Source organism: Doryrhamphus excisus, chromosome 10 (genome assembly GCF_030265055.1).
Source record: "Doryrhamphus excisus isolate RoL2022-K1 chromosome 10, RoL_Dexc_1.0, whole genome shotgun sequence".
Classification (NCBI taxonomy): domain Eukaryota; kingdom Metazoa; phylum Chordata; class Actinopteri; order Syngnathiformes; family Syngnathidae; genus Doryrhamphus; species Doryrhamphus excisus.
This window is the reverse complement of record NC_080475.1, coordinates 11,307,589-11,334,853: the sequence shown is the minus strand read 5'-3', so window position 1 is coordinate 11,334,853 and position 27,265 is coordinate 11,307,589. Positions and strand designations below refer to the sequence as shown.

At 43.4% G+C, this 27,265-nt stretch overlaps 1 protein-coding gene across 2 annotated transcripts; it reads left to right on the top strand.

Annotated features, from left to right (window-relative positions):
* Positions 1–136: 136 nt before the first annotated feature.
* On the top strand, positions 137–27,239 carry acap3a (ArfGAP with coiled-coil, ankyrin repeat and PH domains 3a). Of its 2 annotated transcripts, none has more exons than XM_058085361.1 (24): positions 137–384; positions 9,501–9,558; positions 9,921–10,040; positions 11,440–11,493; positions 14,174–14,232; positions 14,328–14,511; positions 15,009–15,053; positions 15,151–15,246; positions 16,021–16,095; positions 17,967–18,079; positions 19,129–19,180; positions 19,262–19,362; positions 19,437–19,548; positions 19,693–19,901; positions 20,113–20,182; positions 21,330–21,427; positions 21,516–21,733; positions 21,815–21,904; positions 23,556–23,645; positions 23,721–23,935; positions 24,067–24,176; positions 24,250–24,360; positions 25,374–25,435; positions 26,828–27,239. In XM_058085361.1, the coding sequence occupies exons 1-24, from the start codon at positions 338–340 to the stop codon at positions 26,932–26,934; spliced, it is 2,496 nt and encodes an 831-aa protein (XP_057941344.1). In that variant the 5' UTR covers positions 137–337; the 3' UTR covers positions 26,935–27,239. The 2 variants fall into 2 exon arrangements, with proteins under 2 accessions (XP_057941344.1, XP_057941343.1); XM_058085360.1 differs by having other exon boundaries at positions 21,815–21,906; positions 23,549–23,645.
* The last annotated feature ends 26 nt before the right edge of the window (positions 27,240–27,265 follow it).

Sequence of the window (27,265 nt, the reverse complement as noted above, 5' to 3'; positions counted from 1 at the left end):
TTAACGCTCTCGTATGTGTAAGGTAAATATTGACACTGATTTTTGTCCACACAATTTATCTGAAGTTAAATGAGGTTTAAATGTCCTTCACGACATGTCATTTATGTATTTACGCGTATTTCAGGGGTGACATCTACATGGGAAGCCGGAATGTACGAGGCCAACTCAAGGATCATGAACTCAGCACGGCGATGGGGCGTTTGTGCCGCTCATCCGCGTCGGTCAGAAAGAGCGAAGCGCGGCTAAGAGACGTCGACAACGACCCTCACACCGCAGCCCTTACCGGGACATGAACCCCGCCTTGTGACAAGGACTTACAAATCAGCGGGACACAAAGATGACGGTGGACTTCGAAGAATGTGTCAAGGATTCACCGCGCTTCAGGTGAGTGAGGCGTTTAGGTGTTATTTAATTGTGTGTTTATTTGCATGATACTTGTGGGTTTGTTGCTGGAACGTTAAATTAAGTTATGCTGGAGTGGCTTGCTAGCTAGCTACATGCAGCAGTACAACCCGAAGACTCAAAATAGTCCACAAAACATGAGTTGTTTTTTTCTATGAAATCTTAAAACACATATAAAGTACACGCCGAAGCAACAGGTGGCGCTATAGCACCCCACCGCTAGGCTGTATTGGCCAATTAGAAGTGAAAAACACATTTTAAAATGTTTGTTTATAAAGTCGCTGCTGTAATGATGCTCAACACAGGAAAGGTAGCTAGATAGTGTCGTGTCATGTGTCAAGTACAGCGTTATAATGCATTCACAGTCCCATTATAATGTGTTTATTAGCCAACGCGAACAGTTAGCACTAAATGTAGCAGTACATGTAGTTGTTTATTAATTCCATTGTCATGCTAAACACATGAAGTTTAGCATGACTGGAATATTCATGAGCTAGCAAGCTAACCTTCAGATGGGGAGTTGTGAGGCGTTAAATGTTGACTTTTCCATCCATGTGTTGTTTGGATAAAGTGGTTGGTCACTGCTGATTGGCAGCTTGTGTGTGTTTGTGTTTGGTCCAGCACGACCACGAGAACAAGCAGTGTTGGATTGGTTTGAGACCATCAAATTCAGGATTGTCCCGACTTCTTCCGATGAGGGGGCGACTTTCTTAATATTATCTTCACCTTTTTATGTGATAGCCTGAACACCGAATTGTTAATTTTGCCAGTTTGTGCCAATGTAATTTGCTGTGGCGCCTAGTGTCACCAATAAGGTGCCCAGTGGCTCAAACTGCCTCCCAACTGGCACGTGGTGGCCCTTAACGGCTGCAAAAATTGAGTTTTGTCGGCAAGAAAATTTCAAAATGTTTAAAATCTTCACTGCGCCAATTGCTTGATGCACGTGGCACCAAATGTCACAAACAATCCACCTATTGGAATCCACTGGAATGTAATGGTGCGAGCCAAGTTGCGGTAATGATGTTAGGAGTCCACTGGGTTGGTGCCAGTTCGCGCCAAAGATTATATGATTGGCACGTAGTGGCTCGCTGTGGCGCCGAATAACGGCAACATGCTGAGTGAACATTAATTCGGCGCCACAGCGAGCCACTACGCGCCAATCACATAATCTTTGGCGCCAACTGGCACCAACTGGCACCGGCCCAGTGGACTCCTAGCATTAGTGCTAACTAGTTCTAGAACTAATTAGAACACAATGTTCCACAATGTTGCACGTCACGGCAATGCTAGTGCAGAAAGTCCGGCCCATGTTCCCCATGTCTTTACATCATTTTCTTCACATTCCACTTCCTGTGGGAGAAATCTGTTTCCCCTCTGTGCTGATTCAGTGTTTGAGGTTCATCGCGATCAGTCAGCATCCCTCAGTCATCGCTTTCAGATTTCATCACACAGTATTGACAGCTTGCAGTCTGGAGTGATGAAGAGGAGTACAGGAAGTCGGAATGCAGCCATTGGATTTCCACTGATCCTTGGCCTCAGACGTGTCAGCGTGGGCAGGACACTCCCGCTTCCCCTGCACAATGGTCGTATTCTGCTGTCAGGCGGTGGGAAACCGCCAGAAAGCAAAACAGATAGCTAACAAAATTAGCATTGATATGAAAAAAAAAACACAGCTGCACTGCAGGGAGTGGTTAGCGCACACGCCATACAGCTAGGAGACCCGAATTCAATTCCACCCTTGGGCATCTCTGTGTGGAGTTTGCATGGTCTCCCTGTGCTTGACTTATTTATATTCATATCTGAATTGCGGGCTGCACGGTGGTAAGTGGTTAGCGCGCAGACCTCACAACTAGGAGACCAGGGTTCAATTCCACTCTCAGCCATCTCTGTGTGGAGTTTGCATGTTCTCCCCGTGCATGCGTGGGTTTTCTCCGGGTACTCCAGTTTCCTCCCACATTCCAAAAACATGCTAGGTTAATTGGCGACTCCAAATTGTCCATAGGTATGACTGTGAGTGTGAATGGTTGTTTGTCTATATGTGCCCTGTGATTGGCTGCATGGCCACAAGTCCAGGGTGTACCCCGCCTCTCACCCGAAGACACCTGGGATAGGCTCCAGCACCCCCGTGACCCTCGTGAGGATAAGCGGTAGAAAATAAATGAATGAATGAATGTCTAAAAACCAAGACAGCATGAAGTGTCAGACCTTGCGGTACATAACCCAAACCTTCTGCGGTATCGTGGTTTTTGCGTGTACAATAAACTAGACAGGACAAAAACACTTGAGAATGTCAAAGTAGTCAACTCAGCAAGTGTGGCTAAAAATGCAAATGTAGTCCATTCCAATTGTTTTTTTTCCAGGGGACTCATTGCTGTCAAACATGACACACATGGAGATGCTGGGTGAAGTCACCATGTGACCGTGCTAGGTGGGGTGTATATTTAGGCCACGACAGCCTGCGGCAAAATACCACCTCAGATGCTGCCAACAAAGGGCGCACAGTAGAAGCGTCATAGATGAAGCTTTTAAGCACTGGTCTCTCACTGGGGTGTTTACTGGGACACCAGAGCAGGGTGGTGGCTGGCAGGTCAAAGAGCGGTCAGGCTACAAGTGGAATCATGTAGCGGTGAAGGTTTACATGAGGCCCGGGTGGTCCGATGTTGATGGCGATACTGTCGATGGCGATACTGTCGATGGCGAAACTGTCGATGGCGAAACTGTCGATGGCGAAACTGTCGATGGCGAAACTGTCGATGGCGAAACTGTCGATGGCGATACTGTCGATGGCGATACTGTCGATGGCGAAACTGTCGATGGCGATACTGTCGATGGCGATACTGTCATTGCCGATAATGTCATTGCCGATAATGTCATTGCCGGTACCGTCATTGCCGGTACCTCCATTGCCGATAATGTCATTGCCGATAATGTCATTGCCGATACCGTCAATGCCGATACCGTCAATGCCGATACCGTCAATGCCATTGTTTTACAGCATGACTTCCAAAGAACTGTGATTCTTTCTGTGTTGTTAAACCAAAGTAGTCCGTATTTCTGACCGTCAATGCCGATACCGTCAATGCCGATACCGTCAATGCCGATACTGGCAATGCCATTGTTTTACAGCACGACTTCCAAAGAACTGTGATTCTTTCTGTGTTGTAAAACCAAAGTAGTCCGTATTTCTGGTGGTCTCTTGTTAAACCTGCAGGTCCTCTGATCAGACCGAGAGCAATAGCAAAACTGCATCGGATTTGCCAAATGCAAGAAATGTTAGTTATGCATTCATTCATTAGAATTTATCACACGTGCCAATACCGTGCAGACCTACAACAGAGATAATGCATCTTTGTTTCACGGCAAGAGAGAAATAGTTTAATTCCCCGGAGTACAGACGGTCCAGCAACGGTGGTGCCGAGCAGCGAGTCTTCCCGGCATTTTTGTGGGCTCAGCAGCAAGCAGCTCGGCTTGCAGCAAACGGACATAGCAGACACACGGAGCGTGAAGCGCTTTTCCGCTGAGATGGAACGGCTTGAATTACAGCGACAGACCATCACGGTATGAACGACCTGACCCAAAAAGTCAACACATCCAAACAGAAGATTCCTGGTTTACATGAGTCAGTGAACGGGTTCAGGTGGAGGCAATAGAACCACACAAGCGGTCACTTCCTTCGAGGTTTCCTCCAGGTGTTTCCTCGTGTTGCTCAGCAGCACGGCCATGACGTCAACCTCTGTGACCCTCAACCACTTCCCATGCAACCATCCGTCCTGACTACCGGCGACAAAGTCATCAGGAACCACAACAAGCTGATGACGGCTGTGAGCCAATCATACCAAAGTGCAGCTAATCATAGTAACACTTGGTACTACGGATGCATAATACAGTATAACATCCACACAACACGGCCTATTCCCATTACCAAGTCTTATCCCGGTCATGGACTACTCATTTAAAGTGAGATGGAGAATATGTTTGTCATTTTAGTGGAGAAAATTCCGGCTGTGAGTCAGGATGAGATGTTGTAACAAGGGAGTCAGCATCCTCCCCTCATTTTGACCTTTATTCTCAACCGCCTGTTAAAACGCCAACAGACTTGACGCATTTCCTGGCCCATCCCTGGTCCCAATACTGGCTCGGACCCATGACCAGGAACACGGGAGGGAGGCAGGCGACGAAGGATAGGGGGAAGAGGAACGGGAGAGGGAGAGGGATGGAAAAAATGGAAACCAGATGCTTGGACACGTGTGACGCTACGTTCCAGCAAAATGAGTTTGGAGTCCAATGATTTTCCCGCCTCTGGAGTCACACTTGCAGGCTTTTTTTGATAATTTTTCATAATTCATAATTGTGTCTTGCCTACAGTCATGGTGATAGCATCGCAGTCTGGGGCTGCACAAGTGCTGCCAGCATGAGGGGTTGGCTGCGGTTCCTTAAGGGTAGAAATTCATTCCAATATGTGCAATTTGGATATTCATTTTCTACCGCTTTTCCTCACGGGTGCTGGAGCCTATCCCAGCTGTCTTCGAGCATGAGGCGGGGTACATCCTGGACTGGTGGCCAGCCAATCACAGGGCACATATAGACAAACAACCATTCACACTCACATTCATACCTATGGACAATTTGGAGTCGCCAATTAACCTAGCATGTTTTTGGAATGTGGGAAGAAACCGGAGTACCCGGAGAAAACCCACGCATGCACGGGGAGAACATGTAAACTCCACACAGAGATGGCCGAGGGTGGAATTGAACCCTGGTCTCCTAGCTGTGATGTCTGCGTGCTAACCACTCGACCGCCGTGCAGCCCGCAATTCGGATATGAATATGAATAATATCCTGGAATGTGAGGATACACAATCATGTTTTGAAATGCCGGTGACCTAAACCGGGTCTTTTTTCGCATAAAAAAAAAATGTTCCAAAGTCATGTGGACATGTCAAGCACTGTTACACAAACACACAAAAATGTGAAGACTCTCCAAATAAAACTATGACCCGTGTTCTGCACACACACCGACCAACAGCTATAAATCCACTACATCTGGTTTTACTTATTTTTTACCCCCCACCAGGAAAGCTGATATGGATTAATCAGATTTGACAAACCTCAAGCTTGAACCTACGTGTTGTGTTTCAGGTCACACACACTCTTAAGTCAGAAAGCAGACAAGAAAATATGACTGAAAATATTGTAGTAGTAGACATTTCCTATACCTTTTAGATGAGCATGGGTACTGTGAAAGTCATGCGTGTTAATGCTAACTGTGTAGCTCATTACTGCAACTACAACATTGGTTCTGTTGCTGCTCTGTTGTGCTAATATACTTGTTAATAAAGTATCGTGGCTAAGAGATCGATATTTTCCTCTCCACTTTCTCATGCACTCCAGATCATTAACACAAAAAAGTCTCAGAAATGTAAGAAATAACAGGCGCTCACCATGAATGACCGGTCCTCGTTGCAACATATATGTTCATTTACGTTATTCCCGATGCAAACACGATGTTATGCTAGTGATGTTTGCCATCTGCGATTGGTCTTCACGTTAAAATGTTTTCTCTTCAAACGAAACGAGAAATCTGATATCCACACGTACAACCAACGTCACATCTTCTGACTTCATCAGCCATAATGGAATCAGCTGGGAAAACAAAGTGACTGACCTAGCTGAACCATTCCGCTCACGCGTAAGAAGACAAATATATACCAATACAAGTTTTAAAATGATTTTTAAAGTTTTCCCCTGAATGCAACAGATTCATTGGGGCGCTGCAATGACATCAGCCTCCCTCACAATAGCCATTCATTCATTCGTTCATTCTTATTCATTCCATTCATACCTATGGAGTACCCGGAGAAAACCCACTCATGCACGGAGAGAACAAGCAAACATTTTTATTTTTTATTTTCCAGGATATGTACTATGATTTTGCGTAAATTAACAACGTTATGTAGTGATTGGTGGAGAACCAGGAAGTGAGCAAGATATCTGACAGCATTAGTTTGAGCTCTTTACGTGTAGGACCAGTTATTGACACTAATAATTAATGGACATCCCTACTAAAGACTTAGAATTATATGTCAGGATTACAGTATACCAAACATATGTGGCTAACTGTGATGTCACAGTGAGCCAGACTTCCTTTAACTGATAAACCAAGTCTGCGGACACACTTCCCCAAGCATGAGTGTACTTCAGGGCACTTACTGTTGCATGCTATGGTTGGTGTTATCAATGTAGGAGTCAATATTTATGGGATGACTTCACCACCATGCCGAAGCTCTTCAAGGTCACCCAATAGCAAGACTGTCCAGCTTCAGAGATCCCACATTTGCAGCTGTGGTCCAGTCGGAGCTTCCAAGACCGCCGACCGGTGTCAGGAGGAAGTGATCTGTAATAGAAGGTTGCATTTATAGAACCTCCGAGTGATCTTATTATAGACTGGCTTTGTCATCAGCTGTTTGCATCCAGTGCTGACTTGAAGAAGCTAATGCAGCGCTAACCACACGGAAACCTCAACTTGTCTGCTAAACGACTTGAAGACTGACTTTTGTGCAGTGTTGAACATCAACAAAGATACATCAACAAACGATCAGTCGCATTTACCTTATGTGACTGAAAGAACCCTGCTGACTTTGGTCTTCAGATGCCAGAAGGAGCTGGGGTCATAGGTCGTTTTGACCTCCACACTTGCCTGTTTTACAGTATTTATTTTATTTCAGCATTCCTGCTGAAGAATGTTCTCTTATTTATGAGGCGGGAATCGTCTGCTCGTATTAAGCGAGAATGTTGTCCAATTGGGTTCCAGCCTGGGAACCAACAGCCGGCGTACGACGCCAGAAGCAGCAGTCATCGGAGAGAAATATGTGCACTTTGGTCAAGGGCCAACGGGATGCTAACAAGGCTGATTTACACAGAGACTGCCACGAATACAATTAATACCCGCCCACTCCCGTATGAACTCCACTTTTCCATTATTGCTGAGGTTTTATTGCTAAGGTTCTGCCATTGCTGTTCACAAGATGCTTTTAATGAACGATTCTCTGAGTGCTTCATGACGGAGTTGTTTTGTAGAATCCAGCAAACTGTATCTGTTCAATGTAGCTGAAAGGAATATCCTCAGGGATGTCACCGCCCTCCCATAAGCCATTCAGCCGTGTAACCCAGGCCTCAATTAGGACACAATAAAGCGATCAATACCATAACAAAATGCTGCTGCTTTGCTGCAGACAGGAAACAGCTCTCTAACAATAGGACACTCACTATACTTGGCCCCCAGAGCCCCCCCCCTTTCATAGCACCTCTTATCCCCAATGTGGCCTCCTAAAAGGCAGAGGAAGCCTTCTGTCTGTTGGAGTGAGAATTAGTCTAGAGAATTAATGTATAGACTAGTCCTGATTGTTCTCTTGTGGTCGCTGTGGATCAATGGCTGCTACTATTGATCTGTTGAGCATCACAGTCCACGCTCAAGTGCAAGTACAGGTTTGGGTTTGTTTGGTTGTTTGTTGGTATAATTAGCTCTCAGTTGGTAAGACTGTAAAACTCACACTCATTGGAAATTGTAGGCCATTACACCATATAACAATCTTACAAAGAACACTAAACTCATCACACATCAACTGAACACTCAAAGGTATACATAATAAAAATACAATCATGTGCCAATGAGAGTTTAATTGGAGCACAAGCAGCATAGAAATAATTGGATGGTGCTTCAAGGCTCATTCTGTCCACCAGAGGTAGCTAGATGAGTCCAGAGGGAGGCTGATGTCATTGCAGCGCCCAGCAAGTACCATGAATCTGTTGCTCATCTGCAATGCATTATGGGAAAACTTGTAAACTCATATTGGTACATGTATTTCTCTGGTATATCTTTGGAGTGTTAAGTTGCTGTGTGATGAGTTTAGTGTTCTTTTGTGAGTCTGATTATTGTTATACTCATCGTGAGTGATTGGGGTTCATCTCAGAGGTTATTTAAGATTCCCAACTCCATTCTAGAACAACATGAAGCATATTAAGTGCTCTTACATTAAGTCTTTCTGAGGCTGATAAAGATGACCTGAGACATTCCCAGTCATGTTGCTGATGTATGCTCATAATGCCCCCCCCCCCCCACCACTGGAGTTTAATGGATTCCTAATGAGACTCTAATGGTGTTTATCCACTCAGCTTCTTGCGGTCAACTCGCCAGCACGCCAGGGACCTCTCTGCGGCCCACTTAGCCCCGGTTGCCATGCCGACGGGCCCCGGGCATCTTATGCATCCATTATGGGAGGCTTGTGCAATGAGTGGTGGTGGGGGGGGGGGTCATTGCCTGAGGGAGTGTTGTTGCGGGACAGCAGCTGGTGCACGCACATCTGGATGAGCGAGGTGGACTGTAGTGTTTTCATAGTGCTGCAGTTTCTGCATCTTACCCATTGACATACATGCTCTGCAGCAACCAGGAAGTGAAAAGGAATCTCACCGTGTTGTAAAGTTGACTATGGGGGTGTTATTTTATATCTACAGGGCTCTAATAAAGGTAAAAAATTTATTTAGAAAGTTTTTTAATGCTATTTTTATGCCATTTACTACTTTGCAAATGTACTTATCGTAGTCGGGTTTGGAACCTTGTGGGGTCATTTTGAGAAGACGGTTGACTATTTCCAGTGTGGAGGGACAAACATGTCATGTGACCATTCATACATTCTTTGATAACATAAGAATGTTAGGGAGTGGTTCTTTTTTGGGCTTTTGCCTTTAAATCTCACTGTGGTCCCGACTCCAGATGCTTTTGGGTGTGGGATCTCCGTGGGTGTTGACACACTGGAATTCGGTAGCGGGGCGAGCCACGAGGCATCCACGTTGTTGTCCTCGCTGCGTCTCGTCTCCCTTTGTTTGTTTTGACAGACACCAAGTCCTCCCAGGAGGGCGTCTCGGTCAATTAAGCGGCGCTGTCGACCTCTCGGCCTGTTGCATGTCAGCCTTTGACAAAGTTCCCAAATAACTTTGGAGGACGTGGGAACTCTGCAAATAGTTGGAAATGTGCTTTCATGACATGGATCATCCTAATGGATGCATGATGGTCAACTTCTGTTGTTTTTTTTTTTTATCAGGGCAAACATTGACGAGGTAGAGACCGAGGTCGTGGAGATAGAGGCAAAACTTGACAAGGTAAGACCTCCGCTTTTGTACCTATCTTTGTACATATGCCTGTTTTTTTTAATGTAAGAAATAAAGTAGAAAAAACAACACTGCATCAAAAGAGCTAATGTAGTAATAGCATTAAGGCCCAGCATTAATAGCGCTGATGAGTTAATTGTAAACAACAGTATGGCAAGTGTAACATCCATGACGACTGCCATCTTGTGGAGTTAATCAGGAAGTTGTCTACAGTCACAGATGTTAATGCCTAGGACTTTTAACTCAGAACGAATTACGGTAACTAATTAGGCCACGCCCCCAGCAACTGTAAGAGACCGTGGCCAATCGAATTGAGGCATTAATTGTAGGAACTGTGTCTGTCTTCCACACAGCTGGTGAAGCTATGCGGCGGCATGATAGAAGCCGGCAAGGCGTACGTCGGCGCCAACAAGCTCTTCGTCAACGGGATCCGAGATCTGTCCCAGCAGTGCAAGAAGGATGGAATGATGTCGGTGAGTTGTCGACAAATGAAGTCAAAGATGGAGGTTAAAGGTCGTAAGGGTGACAGTGAGGTCAGACAGAAATCATAATAGAACAGAATGTTGTTTTGGGCCCCCTCGTCTTTGCAGAATTGTTGTCCAAAGTATTCATGTTGTTTTTCTTCAGCCATTCAGAGGTGGACTTGCTAGTGGGTTTGGGAACATTGCCCCGCCCCCCCGGAGAACCCACATTTGTTTCAGATTGCCGGACATTCTTCTTCAGAATTTTTCGGTAGACAGCAAAATTCATGCTTTCACTTATCACAGAAAGTCGTCCAGATCCTGAAGGAGCAAAACCGCCTGAGACATCACACTACCACCACCATATTTTACTGGTGGTATGATGTTCTTTTTTTTTAAATACAGCTTTACATTCATGCCAGGTTTTCTGGTAAAATTGAGATGAACACTGACCTTAACTGAGGCCTGCAGTTTTTAGGAACTAAATAACGTGGAAATGGCGGCAGTCACGGTACAATGCGCAGAAGGAAATGTTGGGTAATGTTGGGTATCGTGGAGACGGGGATCTGTCATTTATTCATTTTCTACTGCTGGAGCCTATCCCAGCTGTCTTCAGGCGAGAGGCGTGGGTACACCCTGGACCGGTCGCCAGCCAATCACAGGGCACATACAGACAAACAACCATTCACACTCACATTCATACCTATGGACCATTTGGAGTCGCTAATTAACCTAGCATGTTTTTGGAATGTGGGAGGAAACCGGAGTACCCGGAGAAAACCCACGCATGCACGGGGAGAACATGCAAACTCCACACAGAGATGGCCGAGGGTGGAATTGAACTCGGGTCTCATAGCTGTGAGGCCTGCATGCTAATCGCTCGTCCACTGTGCAGCCGGGGATCTGTCATAATATGCAAATAAGATTAGTGAATTTGCTCCCACCACAAACTTTGGGTCATACTGATGATTTCTCATTTACAAATAATGTAGAAAATATGTCAATATGATGCAAAACAATAATAGATATACTAGTTAATTGTCTTTTTATTTTGTGTCACTTTAGCAAGAGGCAATGCTTGTTGTTTTAATGTGTGTGATTGTCCAGCTCATGTCTTCCCACTCACATTTAGCCGTGTTTAAAAGCTTACTTGGCTTCATGACTAATGGTGACTTTCTTTTCCACATTGGTCCACATTGGTATTTTCCACAGTAAAAGCCAAAAAAAGAGCTTTTGTTCTTTTCCCCTTTTAAAGATGGAGGGAAAAAAAGCTCACCTCAGCAAGTTTCGCTGTGTCTGGAATTCATTTTAGTTTTGCAAATGTTTATTTTAAGGCAGGATGTTTTTCTTTGTCTATCGTGGAGGCTAGCAATGTTCCTAAATGTGTTTTTTTTTTGTTTGTTTCTTGCAGGAGTGCCTTGAGAAGTGTGGAGAAAGCCTTCAGGAAATCATCAACTACCACATGGTATGTCCTCACATGTCCCCTCGTACTCACATGTACTTGTTGGCGTGTTCAGTGTCAATGTGAAATTCTTCTTTCATAGGGTGTGTTCATGGTGAATTTGCGTTTTATTAATGCAACTGTAGACATCACCGCTCTCCATTTTTGTTGCGTTTGTGTCCCCTGGGTGCTGTGACAGAAAATAATTGAGAACCACTGCTCTACATGAACAGAAATTCGTAAAATGTATGTGTCAATCATTACATGTGTGTGTGTGTATAGCACAGTGTTTCCCATATATATTTTTTTTCATGGTGGCCCGCCACAAATACATTTGGACATCCACAGATTAGATTAGACGATACCTGTTCATCCTCATTTCATAAACACATATAACTACTATATTCATTATACATTTATTATGTAGTCAAATACACACACTCTGTCAGACACAGGCATGGAGAAACTTTAGCGCATTAGCATTTAAGCTACAGACACATTTGACCAAAATGCTAATAATCCAACCTGTGATTGATCCATTAGTTGTTTACCTCAAAGGTACAATGTGTCCTAATAGTGTATCATCACACCAAATAGTAGCACCCGGAAAAAGCTAATTCCATGAGTTTGAACGTATTAAAACACAGACGCAGTTTGTTCCAACACTTCCTCCCTCGTCCTTTTGTAGGGACATGTCCATTTATAAAGTCTAAAAGACTCCCGACGCACAAAAGGCCTTTTGTTGTCCCGCAGTCAGAGCTTGACATTCATGAGTTGTTCTGCGTGCTAACGACCTTCCTGGTGAATCCATGAGTCAGAGCAGCGTTCTTGGAATGTGTCGTCCACAGATTGATCACATGATATGATGTCACATTCAAGTACGTCGGATACGTCAAAACCTCTGACGTGAACCTGCTAGTGTGTGCGTTCTTCTATCTTGCTACGTCATATCTATTTAGGTCTGGAGACTGAGACGACCATTCCAGAATGTTGTACTCGAACGCACCAGCATCCAGTGTGATCCAGCTCAGGTGTGCATAGCTACCCCGCCTCCATCCAGTGAAAGGTCTCCTAGAGAGAAAATAAACACACAGACAAGAAAGCAGGAAAACAAAACAAAAGAGAACAATGCAGTACATGACAGACGGAAGTGTTCCATTTGTGACGCAGTACAAGATCGGTACTAGCTTCCTTGAGCCAGGATGTCAACACTCTTGATTTTGTTTTCTCTCCTCTGGCCGCTCAAACGCCACAAAGTCGGTAGCGGTTGACTTTAACAGGCCGTGCTCACGTCGGGCCTCCATTATGGTCAAAAAGTTTATTCCGCTGCCTCGCTGACGTTGCATGAGTGGGATGTTTTGCGTATTTGTGGCTTTACCCGCCAAAGAACAAACATGCCCTAAAAGAGGTCGCATGCGTCTCTGCCTATTTTTGAACATGGTATCGGGTGTAAGATCTGAGTCACCATCATTATTGTGTCTTGGAACGTATAAAATCTTCATTTTTTCCTGACATTGTGGAATGAAGAAGCGGAAACGGACATGCTGGGGTACAGTGATACCACATGACGTCTGACAGCATGTCTGTGTGGGCTCACATTTCACCAAAGTCCTGCCCCCCCCCCCACCGCCACCCCACCCTTCACATGTCCAATACAGCACCACCTCCCCCTTTGTCTGGATGACCTATTTAGGCGGAATGCCGCAGGAATCACAGCATGTGCTATGAGTGTGCGGAAAAGCTTCCTGTCTTGGAGTGGAAATGCCGATATTCCTCCTCTTTTTTTTGTTTTTTTTTTGGGGAAAGTGACATTTTAAAAGGTTCATCATTAATATGCAAATGAGAAAACTTCATTGCCTGTTGGCACACAAGTGGGCAGTGCTATTATTTCATTTAATAATCAGAATATCTAAATGGTTAAATGAACAAATACAACGCATAAGAACCATTGTAATTGTGACTGTAGTACAGTATTCTACCACTAGGTGTCAGTAATTGCTTTGTGAGACAGGCACTAGACACGTCACTTGGGGAACACATTTATTGTAACACTGCTCGACAGGAGTTTTAATTACGTCTAAATTTGCTCTTATTTAGTCTACTATATTGGGTAATACGAGTGCCATTTAAAACCATTTATGTCTGATTATATCTATATATAATGTATCTATATATGGGTTTTATTCCATGTCTTAGGGTCTCTAATAATATTAAAAATCATATTTAGAAGATCATAAACATGCATTAGAAAATTTAAGGCGAAACTTAGCCCTCTTGTTTATTTACAAACATGCTAGCATGACACAACAACAACAGAACCAATGTTGTAATTGTGGTAATGAACACCCAAGCCAACAAATGATTAGCAACATTATAAAGCGTTTGCAAAGCTAGACCGAAGTTGCTGAATGCTGATAGATAGGAGGTTGCCTACAGCCACAACCATAGAGGCATTAATTGGAACATTTACGCTACCTAATGATTTGGGTGGTGAGCGTATATTTGGGGTGATATCCAGTAACGGGAGCGTGTGATTGAAAAACATTAATCAAGATGTGAGGGTGGCCACAGTTTGACCCTGGAACAGATTATTTATACTTACATTCTTTCCTATGAGGAAAATGATCATTGTGTTTTACTTAAACGTTCCACCATGTCATATTTGAGTTGAGTTGTGTAAGATGTGCCCTCGTTTCTTCTCCAGATCCTCTTTGACCAGGCTCAGCGTTCTGTCAAGCAGCAGTTGCAGCACTTTGTCAAAGAGTGAGTCATCTTTGACGGCAATTGTTGCCAATAAATGCCACGATCTACCATTAAAGCGGGATGTCTGTGTGAAATGTCCTCCTTGTGACGTTTAGGGATGTGCGCAAGTTCAAGGAAACCAAGAAGCACTTTGACCGTGTTCGTGAAGACATGGAAATCGCCCAGGTGAAGAACGCTCAGGCGCCCAGGAACAAACCTCACGAGGTGGAGGAAGCCACCAGCTCGCTTAGCATCACTCGCAAGTGCTTCAGACACCTTGCTTTGGACTACGTCCTACAGGTCAGACCATGCACTTCCACAACCTTACAAATCCCTGTTACGTGATCGGACTCCACAATGGAGGATTTGTTGTCGGTCCATTTCATTTGTAGCTCTTGGCCTGGTCTGCCAGCAGCCAGTCTTAGACATCTGTTATTGAAATTGTCCCCAGGCGAGTTGTGCTCCATGTATAAGTGACCTCTGAAATGTAGCATGAAATGCTATTTAGGTCTGCATCAGTGCAGTAACACAAAGCCGTAAAGTCTTTCCATGTTTGTCACACAGAACATCAAAGTAACTGTAAATGCGTTAATTATAGCCAAGAGGATGGGACGTTAAATACCGTAAGTTAATTATTAGTGTATAGTCAAAGTGTATAACATGTATGCTAATGGATTTTACAGCCTTAAAACATTTGGCTACTGTGTCAGTCTAACCGCTAGGGGCAGTGTCCCAACACAGCATATATAGTTTTATATTCATCACGCAGCATGTTGACATGCGTCTTCTCCCTGTAGATCAACGTCCTCCAAGCCAAAAAGAAGTTTGAGATCCTGGATGCGGTGAGTCTTGTTTACATCTCACCCACTGGACAACATGAATCGTTTTTTTTTTAACCATTTATTATTTCCTACTTCTTTATTTCCATCATCCATCCAGATGCTGTCCTTCATGCATGCCCAGTACTCGTTGTTCCAGCAGGGCTACAACCTCCTGGATGACATTGACCCCTACATGAAGAAGCTGGCGGCCGAGGTGAGCCCAGTCGAGAACTCAAGAGGGGATCATTTCAACGAGATGTTTGCAGAATTAGAAAAAAACAAACATTCAACAAATACAACAAAAGTGTATTAATTTGCGCTGTAGAATTGGTAATGGTAATGGTAATGGTTTAATTTCATTTGAACATGCATCAGATTACAATTGAATGCATCACATAATCAGTTCACAGTTCCACATGTCCGAAAGGAGTAGGAAGAAGCAAAGCTTATTAAATCCTACCCCTCCATCTGGTACTTTTACAATCAGTAACTGTTACATTTGTTCACTTCCTGCTTTCATAATATAATTTAAGTTTTTTTTTTTTTAATTATAATTTTTTTTTTGTCCCGTACCGAAGTACTAGGTGATATGACCATCCAATGACATAATAGGTACCATAGTAAGTGTCAATATAGTGATATATATAGCACATCATGACTGGTTCAAGACTCTTCATCCTTGTATTTAGCAAACATCAACTGCTTGTATTGTTTCTTGAATTGGCTCAATTCATTCCATAGTTTGATTCCATATACTGAAATGCTATGGCTTTTTAACGTAGTCCAAGCATATAAGTGTTTTAAATTAAATTCTTCCCTGAGATCATATTTCTCCTCTCTTGTAGAGAAGTATTGGATGACATTTTTAGCTAATTGGTTATTTTTAGCCTTGTGCATTATTTTAGCTGTTTAAAATTGGATCGGCGTCTTTGTCGAATTTTCTGCCTTTAGCTTTCTTGTCTGTACTTTACTCTTCTTTTCCTTTCAGCTGGATCAGCTGGTGATCGATTCTGCCATGGAGAAGAGAGAGATGGCACACAAACACGCTACCATCCAACAGAGGGTGAGTTGTTAACCGGACAGAAAGAAGTTGCTTTTTTTTGTTGTTGTTGTTTGTTATCCACCAGGCTTTTTGTATTGGTGCATGTTTCCTTGACAACCAGTGTCGCTAAGAACAGAAATGTTTGTTCCCCTTTTGGAAGTTGAATACAACCCTTGTGCACGTGGAATTAGGGGGGAAAAAAGTCCTGAATATGTGAATATGCCAGGCCACTAGTGGGTGCTGTAACACTGATTGGTGACACAAAGTTGACACAGCTCTTTGTGCCATCAAATGACAAAACTCCTATTGATAAGTAGTGATGCAGAGATGAACGTCCTTTCTGCTGCTCGACTTGTTGGGTCTGCCGGGATGAGTGGATTAAGGGGAGTGTTTATAATAATCTCCCTAACAAACGCGCTGCAGCTTTAAATCAGGTGGATTTGAGTGTTGGATGAGATTTTAATCCTGCTGTTGTCTGCTCTTCAAGCACATTAATTGCTGAAGGAGCTTTTTTTTAACTCTGATTAGAAACATCCATTGACTTTTCAATGGATGAGTTGCAGCTTTAAACAGCTCCTTGGTTGCACACGGACGTAGTTTATTTCACGCCAACAGCAACCATCTGCCTGTCAGATGGTTGCCACTCTTCCTCCAGGCGTGCCCGTCTGTGCACGTGGACGCTGTTGGTATAATCATTTGGTAGTATTGATCCAGCACTTGAGACGTGACCTTGCTTTAATGTTTCTAATATTGTTTTATTTTGTTCTTCTTCTGCGGTTCCTGATGATGATGATGCTCGCAGACGCTCATGCAGGTGAGTACTACAGTATTTTTCTTTTTCTCACTCAATATACTCATACTCACAGGAATAAATTATTCAGCGTCAAGCAAAGGGAAAATGTGATGATGATCCATCCATCAGTGACATCACAAACCGCCAGTGTTGGAACGCCCTCCGAAACCAAGCGTTCAGATCCATCACAAACTTCTTTCAGGACTCACTTCCAAATACGCAAACTTCATTATCGGAAACTTTGGCATGGTTTAACACGAGAATACAACATTTTAACTACATTTATAGGTCAGAAAAGTGGAAAAAAGCGTCATAATTCGCCTTTAATGTCAGACTGATGTCATATGACATCAACAAAAGTGGCCCAAACTCAGGATCAACGTAATTGTTATCCATAATATGACTTCATATTAATTGTTTTTAACTTCTTTTTACGAGCTGCACGGTGGACAAGTGGTTAGAACGCAGACCTCACATGCTAAGAGACCCGTGTTCAATTCCACCCCGTGCATGCGTGGGTTTTCTCCGGGTACTCTGCTTTCCTCCCACGTTCCAAAAACATGCTAGGTTAATTAGCGACTCCAAATTGTCCATAGGTATGAATGTGAGTGTGAATGGTTGTTTGTCTATATGTGCCCTGTGATTGGCTGGCCACCAGTCCAGGGTGTACCCCGCCTCTCGCTCAAAGACAGCTGGGATAGGCTCCAGCACCCCTTGAGTAGAAAATGAATGACTGAATGAATATTTGTATATTTTCGTTTGATGGTGGTTAACTTCTTTTTACACTTAAATGTTAAAATGTGGATTCAAGCATTGCCTGTACACGTAATAAAGCTTTTATCATAGCCATAGCCGTCATAGCTGTAGCGTTGGCGTGGTAAGTGACCCTTGTAGGTCAACAACGCGGCATGGACCATGTTTATGTAACCGTCATGACTCACGTCGGTTGTGTTATGAAATATTCCACACGCATGAGGATGCATCCTGCCTCCACCTTGAACATGTGACCTTTTGCACACGGTCGCACAATAACGTGCACGGGAACATGCAGCTTCTTTATCCTTGACATTCCCGCTCTTTCTCTCTCTCTCTCGCTCAGGACTTTGCCTACGACGACTCCAAGCCGGAGTTCAACGTGGACGCCCCTAACGGCGTGGTGATGGAGGGATACTTGTTCAAGAGGGCTAGCAACGCCTTCAAGACGTGGAACAGGTGAGATTGAACTACATTGATGATTGGATTGAGATCACTCATTAACGTAATAGAAATGTCCGAACATTAATGACGATGGTTGATAGAGTACAGTACAAAAGTCAGGGCAGCCATTTTGACATAGCAGGATTGCATGGAAGAGCCTGTTGCATTTTTTGTAATAAGATCTTCATAGTGGACCAGGACTTGATGAGTTAGTCCGCGTCTTTGAGTTGTTGACATAAACAGGACCTACTTCAATGACTTCCATTGAAATCCGGTTTGAGTCAGAGTCCACACCTCAGAATTACCATCAACTTTACTTGCTCATCCCTACTAAATAGTTTTTTTAACCATTAGTAGAGCCCTGTAGACATGAAATAACATCCCTATAGTCATCTTTACACTCCTCTTTTTCCGCGTTTACACCACATTGCACAAGTTACGGAATTGCTGCAGTGACATAAGGCCACCGCTCATGGCATATAGCATGCTTCTGAGCTAACTAGTTAACCTCACATTTATTTACTTACCACTTCCACACAGACTAGGAGGAGGAGAACTTTTTTTTCCACTCTATCATGTCGGACATGCCATGATTGAGTACTTTCAGTGTGAAGGTAAACAAAATACTACTGTACATAGAAATTGTACTTCAATAATCTATGACTGGGGCTGCACGGTGGTTGAGTGGTTAGCGCGCAGACCTCACAGCTAGGAGACAAGGGTTCAATTCCACCCTCGGCCATCTCTGTGTGGCGTTTGCATGTTCTCCTCGTATATCCGTGGGTTTTCTCCGGGTACTCCGGTTTCCTACGGAATGTGAGTGTGAATGGTTGTTTGTCTATATGTGCCCTGTGATTGGCTGGCCACCAGTCTGAGGTGTCTCGCCCGAAGATAGATGAATGAATGAATAATAATAATATTCTATGACTAATAATTAATTTAGAAAAACCATGGTGGAGTGATTGAACCGCGATGACGGATTCCTCCCTCCTGGTGATACTGTTTTTTCCCAAGCGCCCCCTTCTGGACTTTGATGGAACATGTTTTTATTGATGCCCCCCCAGACGCTGGTTCTCCATCCAGAACAGTCAGCTGGTCTATCAGAAGAAGTTCCAGGCAGGTTCACCTCCACGAACGGTCACGACAACTATCCAACATGGCTGACTCTCATGAGCGTAATTTTATCTTCATCGAAAGGACTCTTTGACGGTGGTGGTGGACGACCTCCGCCTGTGCTCCGTGAAACCATGCGAGGACATCGAGAGGAGGTTCTGCTTTGAGGTCGTCTCCCCCACCAAGTAGGACTTTCTTCTTTTTTTTATGTGTTTTAATGTGTTTTTTTAACGAAGCGTCATCCTGTCTTTCTTGTCAGGAGCTGTATGCTACAGGCCGAGTCCGAGAAGCTGAGACAAGCATGGATTCAGGCGGTCCAAGCCAGCATCGCCTCGGCCTACAGAGAGAGCCCAGACAGCTTCTACATCGAGGTGAGGAAGGCGTGGTTGTAAATACGGCCTTCTTGTCACCTACTTTGGTGTTTTTATACTTCAGATACTGGTTGTAAAATTTTCCAAGTCCGTTTAGTATTTAAAAAAAAAAAACAGTTAAAGATCTTCTTCATAACCATCCAGCGTCTGGATAGAACGGCCTCGCCGTCCACCAGCAGCATCGACTCAGCCAGTGACATGCGAGAGCGCGGTGGGCGTGGCGAGGGCATCCTACAGAGGATCCAGTGTCTCCCGGGCAACCAGCAGTGCTGCGACTGCGGCCAGGCGGAGCCTCGCTGGGCCTCCATCAACTTGGGAGTCCTGCTGTGCATCGAGTGCTCCGGCATCCACAGGTTGGTTGTTGTTGATGTTTTAGTTTCTCTTGAATAATCATGAGTCCTCCTAATCCGTGCCAGACACGGTGTTGCCTGTTTCCTGGATACCGGTAACTACATCCATGGAACGTGATTAGCATGACATTAGCTAGCTAGTGAGCAGCTATTTTATATGAATGAAAGCACTAGCCACGCTTTTAACAGTTACTTGTTTGACGTCTTGTCGCAGGAGTCTCGGCGTCCATTGCTCCAAAGTGCGCTCGCTCACGCTGGACTCGTGGGAACCAGAATTACTGAAGGTGGAGTTGATCTTATCTGCAATTAGAAATGCTGTGAACAATAACACTCTGAAACACTTTGATAGGATAAAGATCACACCTCATACTCCCTTTTTTTTTTTAGTATTACAGTAACTTGATAATTGTTGATATTTAAGCACATCTTCCATGGTCAAACTATAGCATACATAAAAGCTTTATTAAGTGTATAAGCACTTTAATAAGAAACAATACAAGCAGTTGATGTTTGCTAAATACAAGGATGAAGAGTCTTGAACCAGTCATGATGTGCTATATATATCACTATATTGACACTTACTATGGTACACATTATGTTATTGTATGGTTCTATCACCTTGTACTTTGGTACAGGACAAAAAACAAAATTAAATTTAATTAAATTAAATTTAATTTAATTAAATTCAATTTAATTTCATTTAATTTCATTTAATTTCATTTAATTTCATAATTTAAAAAACAATTTAAAAATCATATTAGGAAAGCAGGAAGTGAACAAATGTAACAGTTACTGATTGTAAAAGTACCAGATGAAGGGGTAGGATTTAATAAGCTTTGCTTCTTCCTACTCCTTTTGGACATGTGGAACTGTGAACTGATTATGTGATGCATTCAATTGTAATCTGACGCATGTTCAAATGAAATAAAACCATTACCATTACATTGTCAGTGACTGATGCACAATCGTGCCCAAAATCACAGTGTATTTTATGAAACAATTTTAAGACTACAAGGTGCATACTGCAATGTATCAAGAGGGACGTATTACTTAATGCCAGGAATAAATGCAGAACGGAACATGTTTACTTAAATAATATTAGGAAAGCAGGAAGTGAACAAATGTAACAGTTACTGATTGTAAAAGTACCAGATGGAGGGGTAGGATTCAATTGTAATCTGATGCATGTTCAAATGAAATTAAACCATTACCAATGTTTTTTAACATTAACTGCCATACAAGTGTAAAAATAAGTGAAGCACTATTAATAGTCAAAGGTAAAAACAATAAAGCAGTCGATGCTAACTCGATGCAAAGGTGGACTTCTGAGATGTACATAAGACCTCGGTTCCGCTTTATATGAAAGATTTATGAATTAAGCCAATGGGTGGTTGTCATGGCGACAGCTGATGTGTTATCCTTACATTGTAGTTAATGTGTGAGCTGGGCAACAGCGTCATCAATCACATCTACCAGGGTTCGTATCAGGAACAACAAGGTGTGAAGAAGCCGACGCCCTCCAGTTCCAGGTAAGGAAAAACAAATAGCGTGTTTTTTTTTTTGGTTTTTTTTTGAGTGACTGTTTTCACTTAAAAAAAACTGCTGTGGGTTTTACAGGCAGGAGAAGGAGGCTTGGATCAAGGCCAAGTACGTGGAGAAGAAGTTTGTGAAGAAGCTGACCAGCATGCAGGTTCTTGTCAACAGTCAGAGAAAGTCAGAGCGGCGCTCGGGCATTAAGAAATGTCGCAGGCACAACAGTGCCACAACGGTACCCAAGATGCAGCGCTGGTACCGGCAGGAGCTCAGGAGCGCCTCCCCGTCCAGCCTCTCCTCAGGTGACATTCTAGAACCCAGCCCTAAAAGTTGTTCTCATCAGTGTTTGACCAACAATGTCTCACCTTGTTTTTCATGTGTAGCTGCTGCTAAGTTCAGACGAGAGTCCTTGTTTTGTCCCGATGAGCTGGACTCACTTTTCTCCTACTTCGACACCGGGTCCGGACCTCGAAGTGAGTCTCAAGAGAACAAAAGCTGACTTTTACTTTTTAAAAAATGATCATTGTGGTTAATAGTGGACCCTGTTTATGTTGACCAGCTTGTCAAGTCCTGATGCACCGTGTTAAAGTCCGAAGTACCCTTGACTTTTAAGTAGTTAAACTCCAATGATGTTAGTGATTTAATATGGCTGTTATGTTTAAGATCTGAATCCATTATTACCCCTGGATTTCTACCCTGATGATGAGGTTTTAGAGAGATCTTACAGTGACTGATAACATGTTCTCGCCAAAGACAATTATTTCAGTTTTGTCTGACTTTAGCTGGAGAAAACTGTTTAGCATCCACACGCGGACGGATGATGATTGACGAATTAAATCTGGACGCAGAGATCTGAGTGTCATCTGCATAATTGTGGAAGGACACATTGCAGCTGCATATAGATAGATAGATAGCTAGATGGATGGCTAGCTAGATGGATGACTAGCTAGTTGGATGGCTAGCTAGATGGATGGCTAGCTAGATGGATGACTAGCGAGATGGATGGCTAGATGGATGGCTAGCTAGTTGGATGGCTAGCTAGTTGGATGGCTAGCTAGTTGGATGGCTAGCTAGATGGATGGCTAGCTAGATAGATGGCTAGCTAGATGGATGGCTAGCTAGTTGGATGGCTAGCTAGATGGATGGCTAGCTAGATGGATGGCTAGCTAGATGGATGGCTAGATGGATGGATGGCTAGATGGATGGATGGCTAGATGGATGGCTAGATGGATGGCTAGCTAGATGGATGGCTAGCTAGATGGATGGATGGCTAGCTAGATGGATGGATGGCTAGCTAGATGGATGGATGGCTAGCTAGATGGATGGCTAGCTGGATGGATGGCTAGCTGGATGGATGGCTAGCTGGATGGATGGCTAGCTGGATGGATGGCTAGCTGGATGGATGGCTAGCTAGATGGATGGCTAGCTAGATGGATGGCTAGATGGATAGATGGCTAGATGGATAGATGGCTAGATGGATGGCTAGCTGGATGGATGGATGGATGGATGGATGGATGGATGGATGGATGGATGGCCGAATGGATGGCTAGCTAGATGGATGGCTAGCTAGATGGATGGCTAGCTAGATAGCTAGCTAGATTTTAAGATAAATTGCCAACGAAATTTCGTTGTCTGGCTCCCGTATAATAATAAACAGTAAATAATAATGTGGAGAATAAATAGATGACATCAAATATGAACAATGTACAGCGTGAACAGTAATTTGTACAAATAATTGAGAATAAATAATAATAATTTAAATTTTTGCGTGTGTGCAGGTAGAGGGGCTTATTTGGCATTCAGCAGTCTGATCAACTGGCTTAAAGAGAGCATGTACAGATTCAACAATAGGGGCTCCAGGATTGACCCCTGGGGAACCCCACAAGTCGTCATAACCATTTGTTTTGAGACACAGTTACCGATTCCAATAAAGTACTTTCTGTTCTCCAGATAGGAGTATACACAAATGGAGGCAAACCATGTCAACAAACAAAAATGATTATCGCCTGTCCTTCTTGTGTCTTTAGCCAAAGTCAGAAGTAATGTTCAGTTTCAGTTATGTCAACATGAGTCTGGATCATGTTGACTCATGTGTCCATTTTGTGGCGTTCTCCGGTCCGGCAGGCCTCAGCAGCGACAGCGGCCTGGGCAGCACCGACGGCAGCACAGACATCCTGGTCTTTGGACCGGTGGTGGACAGCGTCACAGAAGAGGGTGAGTTAACGCTAGCTGCTAATCGCTTTATGCTACTGGCGTCAGTGTCATGACACGTCATACTGCATCCTAAAGAGTGTGAGATGTCAGAGGATTCCAGCGGCGAGGCCGAGCACGATTTGTCGGACCCGGAGGACCTGAGGGACCTCCATCCGGGGGCGCTGCTGTACAAAGCGGCCAAAGCTCGCAACTTGCCGGTCATGGCTGAGGCACTGGCTCACGGCGCTGACGTCAACATGGTCAGCGAGGACGACGAAGGGAAGACTCCCCTCATACAGGCTGTGATTGGGGTAGGTTACTCAGAGATCTTCTCTTGTGAAGATGTTCCTACAGTAATATATGTCCATAGATCCTGTTTATATAATCCTTAAAATAAGTTACAATGCAAAAATCGTGCTCACTGCTATCTGCTTCCTTTAAGGGTTCCCTGCTAGCTTGTGAGTTCCTCCTCCAGAACGCCGCCGACGTGGACCAAAGAGACGCAAGAGGGCGGGGCCCCCTGCATCACGCCACCTACCTAGGTCACACGGGGTGAGTGAAGACACGTCAACCTCCGTCTATCTCCTGTACAGGACACTAACATGTTTACTCGTCTCGATCCCAGGCAGGTGTGTTTGTTCCTTAAAAGAGGCGCCACGCAGAGCGACGGCGACGAGGACGGCCATGATCCGTTGAGCATAGCCGTGCAGCAAGCCAACGCGGACATCGTCACGCTGTATGTTCTTTTCTTTCACACTTTGCACCAAAAAGCTCACATGCTGGCCAAATTGGACTGATGCTGTAGCACAGGGGTCTCAAACTCAATTTACTTGGGGGCCACTGGAGCTAGGGTCTGGGCGAGACTGGGCCGCATCAGGTTTTTCCAAAAAAACCCAAAAAAAACGCATTTATTAAAAACAGAAAAATGAATAAACTTTGCTTTGGTTTCGATTTTCTACAAGAAAAGCTCTGATAAAACATTCCACTGTTCTCAAATATCTTACTTTTTATTTTTCTTCACAAAATAAGATGAAAAATAAATAAACAGATCAAGAATAAAGAAAATCAATCAGTAATAAATAAATATAATAATAATAAAACAGCAAATAATAAAAACTTAAGAAACCACATATAGTTGGTGGGTAGACAAATTATTTTTTTTCACATTAAAATGAACAAAGCATTATTAGAGCCCTGTAGACATGACAAAACACGACTATAGTCACATTTATACACATGCTAACTCGCAAACTAGAGAGCTAGCGACCTAAACAGTAGCCTTCAAGTTATTTCCTTTAAACTTAAGTAGCCAAAAACTTACCACTTCCACACGGATAGAGAGGATAACTATTAACAGTTATTTAACCTTTAACATGAACATTAATCAAACGTAATAATTTTTTCTGGGTACATGATACCATACAGCATCCATATCAAACTTGCGCGGGCCGCACTAACATTAAACTTTCATATCAAGGCGGGGGCCTCAAACTAGTGTCCTGCGGGCCACATTTGGCCCGCGGGCCTCGTGTTTGAGACCCCTGCTGTAGCAGCTCTTTTTTATGGAGACTCACTGTCTCCCCCTTTGGACAAAAGTGGTATTGCAACACAAGCTTTTTGTGTTTTTAATTATAATTTTGCAAGTGTATCAAATCATACTGTAATCCTGATCACGCTTTTCCAGCGCATACATCATAAATCTAAGCCTCTACCTTAATTTTTTATTTATTTATTTATTTATTTCTCCAGGTTGCGTCTGGCCAGGATGAACGAGGAGATGCGTGAGTCGGAGGGTCCCTTTGGACAGCCAGGTCAATATCCCATCAGCAGCCCCACAGAGCAGCAGTACAGGCGATGCATTCAGGAGTTTATTTTCCTCAGTATTGCACAGTGCTAGGGCACTATAAGGCCGACACAATCAGCTCCACTCTCAGTGTGTCGCACCAATGGTGACATCGCAGCCATGATGTTGTCGGTGCTTTATGCCAAAATTGTTGTTCAGCACTATCCGCTGCTGTTCTGCGTTTTTATACAAACCTGAGCAAGAATAGAGATGTTATTTTTTTTTAAACTGAATATATTTTATTACATTTTATTTTGCAGAACACACAGACACAACTGTGTTATTTTTTTAACATAGCTAACAGTACCTTTAACAAGTTCAACATGTGTGCTGTAAACATGTAACATTCTTATTTATACCTTGTCTGTTTTTTAATAATTTATTATCGCAGGTGAGACAGTGTGCATGAGTGCCCCTAAAATGTTATTGTTAATGTTATGTTATAACTAACTTGTCCCGTCCGATCGCTGTGTAGTACTACTAAGTATGGATGTTACGTTTGGTTTTAACCAAAAATTGTCTGTGTCGTCTTAGATGCTTCTGGAAATAAACTAACATGTGACTTAACTCTTTTGACTTTGCTCTGCAGTCGTCTTTCCTGCACTGTTCCCCACTTTTATACTTCCTGACAACACTAACTTCTAACTACCACTAATCTTGCAACAAATTAAACTTTCAATCACAAGGGAGATATTTTACCGCACCTTTAAAAAAAATACATACTATATATAAATATAAAGGTGGTAAATCCCATAATGATAAATAAACAGTGGAAGGGACATTTCCACACAAGTAGAAACACCAGAAAAACACTTCTGGTGTTTTAGCCTGTGTTGATATTGATAATTTAAACCTCCAATGTAAGCCTGTTGTTTCAGCAATCAAGTCTAGTGCTTGTCTCAGTGAGCAAATACTGACACCTAGTGGCCAATGTGGAATACTACACTGACAGTTTCAATGCATCTTTTTAAATCCTTGTATTTTAGTATTATTAGTATTAACCGTTTTTAAAATTTTGGTATTTTGTTTGTCTATATGTACCCCGCCTCTCGCACCGAAGTCAGCTGGGATAGGCTCCAGCACACGACCCTACTGAGGATAAGCGATATGGATGGTTGAATTGGACCACCGTTACAGGAAACAGTGTGTGGACTACCCCGTCTACAATTATATTGAGGGACAGATTCCCTTTTATTGAGACTGAGGTGGTCTCAGTGGAGACAAAAGATGGTGTGTGTTTGGACTGAGGTGTTGCCATGGATACGGGCTCAGCATTGAAAGAGCAGGCTAACTCATTCATGAAGTTATCCTCATTTGCATATCAAAACATTTCTTTTCTTTTTCTACATGTGCTCCACAGGAGATGCCACATACCTGGACATCTTCCGAGAGTTCTCACACATGGCATCCCATAATCCCGAGAAGCTGAAGAGGAGGAGTGTGCACTTCAGGCACTCCTTCAGGTAGTCCATAACCTTCTCCTGGTGGACAAGCTTGGAGCTGTAAACCTTCTGCAGCATTATTTTCTTCTCATTCTTGTGATTTTTACATGCGTCATCCAACACTATGTTAGTGCTGCTTTTTTTATTATTGTTGTTTTTTATCCATGAGGATTTGCAGGTCTTGTCTTCTGATGGATTTTTGTTGACTGTATTGTGAAGCTTTGAGCAGAACTAAAGCCAGAAACATTATAAACACGGTTCATTTACATGTATTTAAATGCAAATTATTCTCCTCCAAGTTGCCAAGTTGGAATATTTACTGTGAATAAGTTCAGTTGATTGAGATGCAATAAAGT

Coding starts and splice junctions, on each gene's coding strand:
- acap3a (XM_058085360.1), top strand. CDS start 338: ATGACGGTGGACTTCGAAGAATGTGTCAAGGATTCACCGCGCTTCAG. Junction 385..9,500: donor AAGGATTCACCGCGCTTCAG/GTGAGTGAGGCG, acceptor TTTTTTTATCAG/GGCAAACATTGACGAGGTAG. Junction 19,902..20,112: donor GAGTGCTCCGGCATCCACAG/GTTGGTTGTTGT, acceptor GTCTTGTCGCAG/GAGTCTCGGCGTCCATTGCT.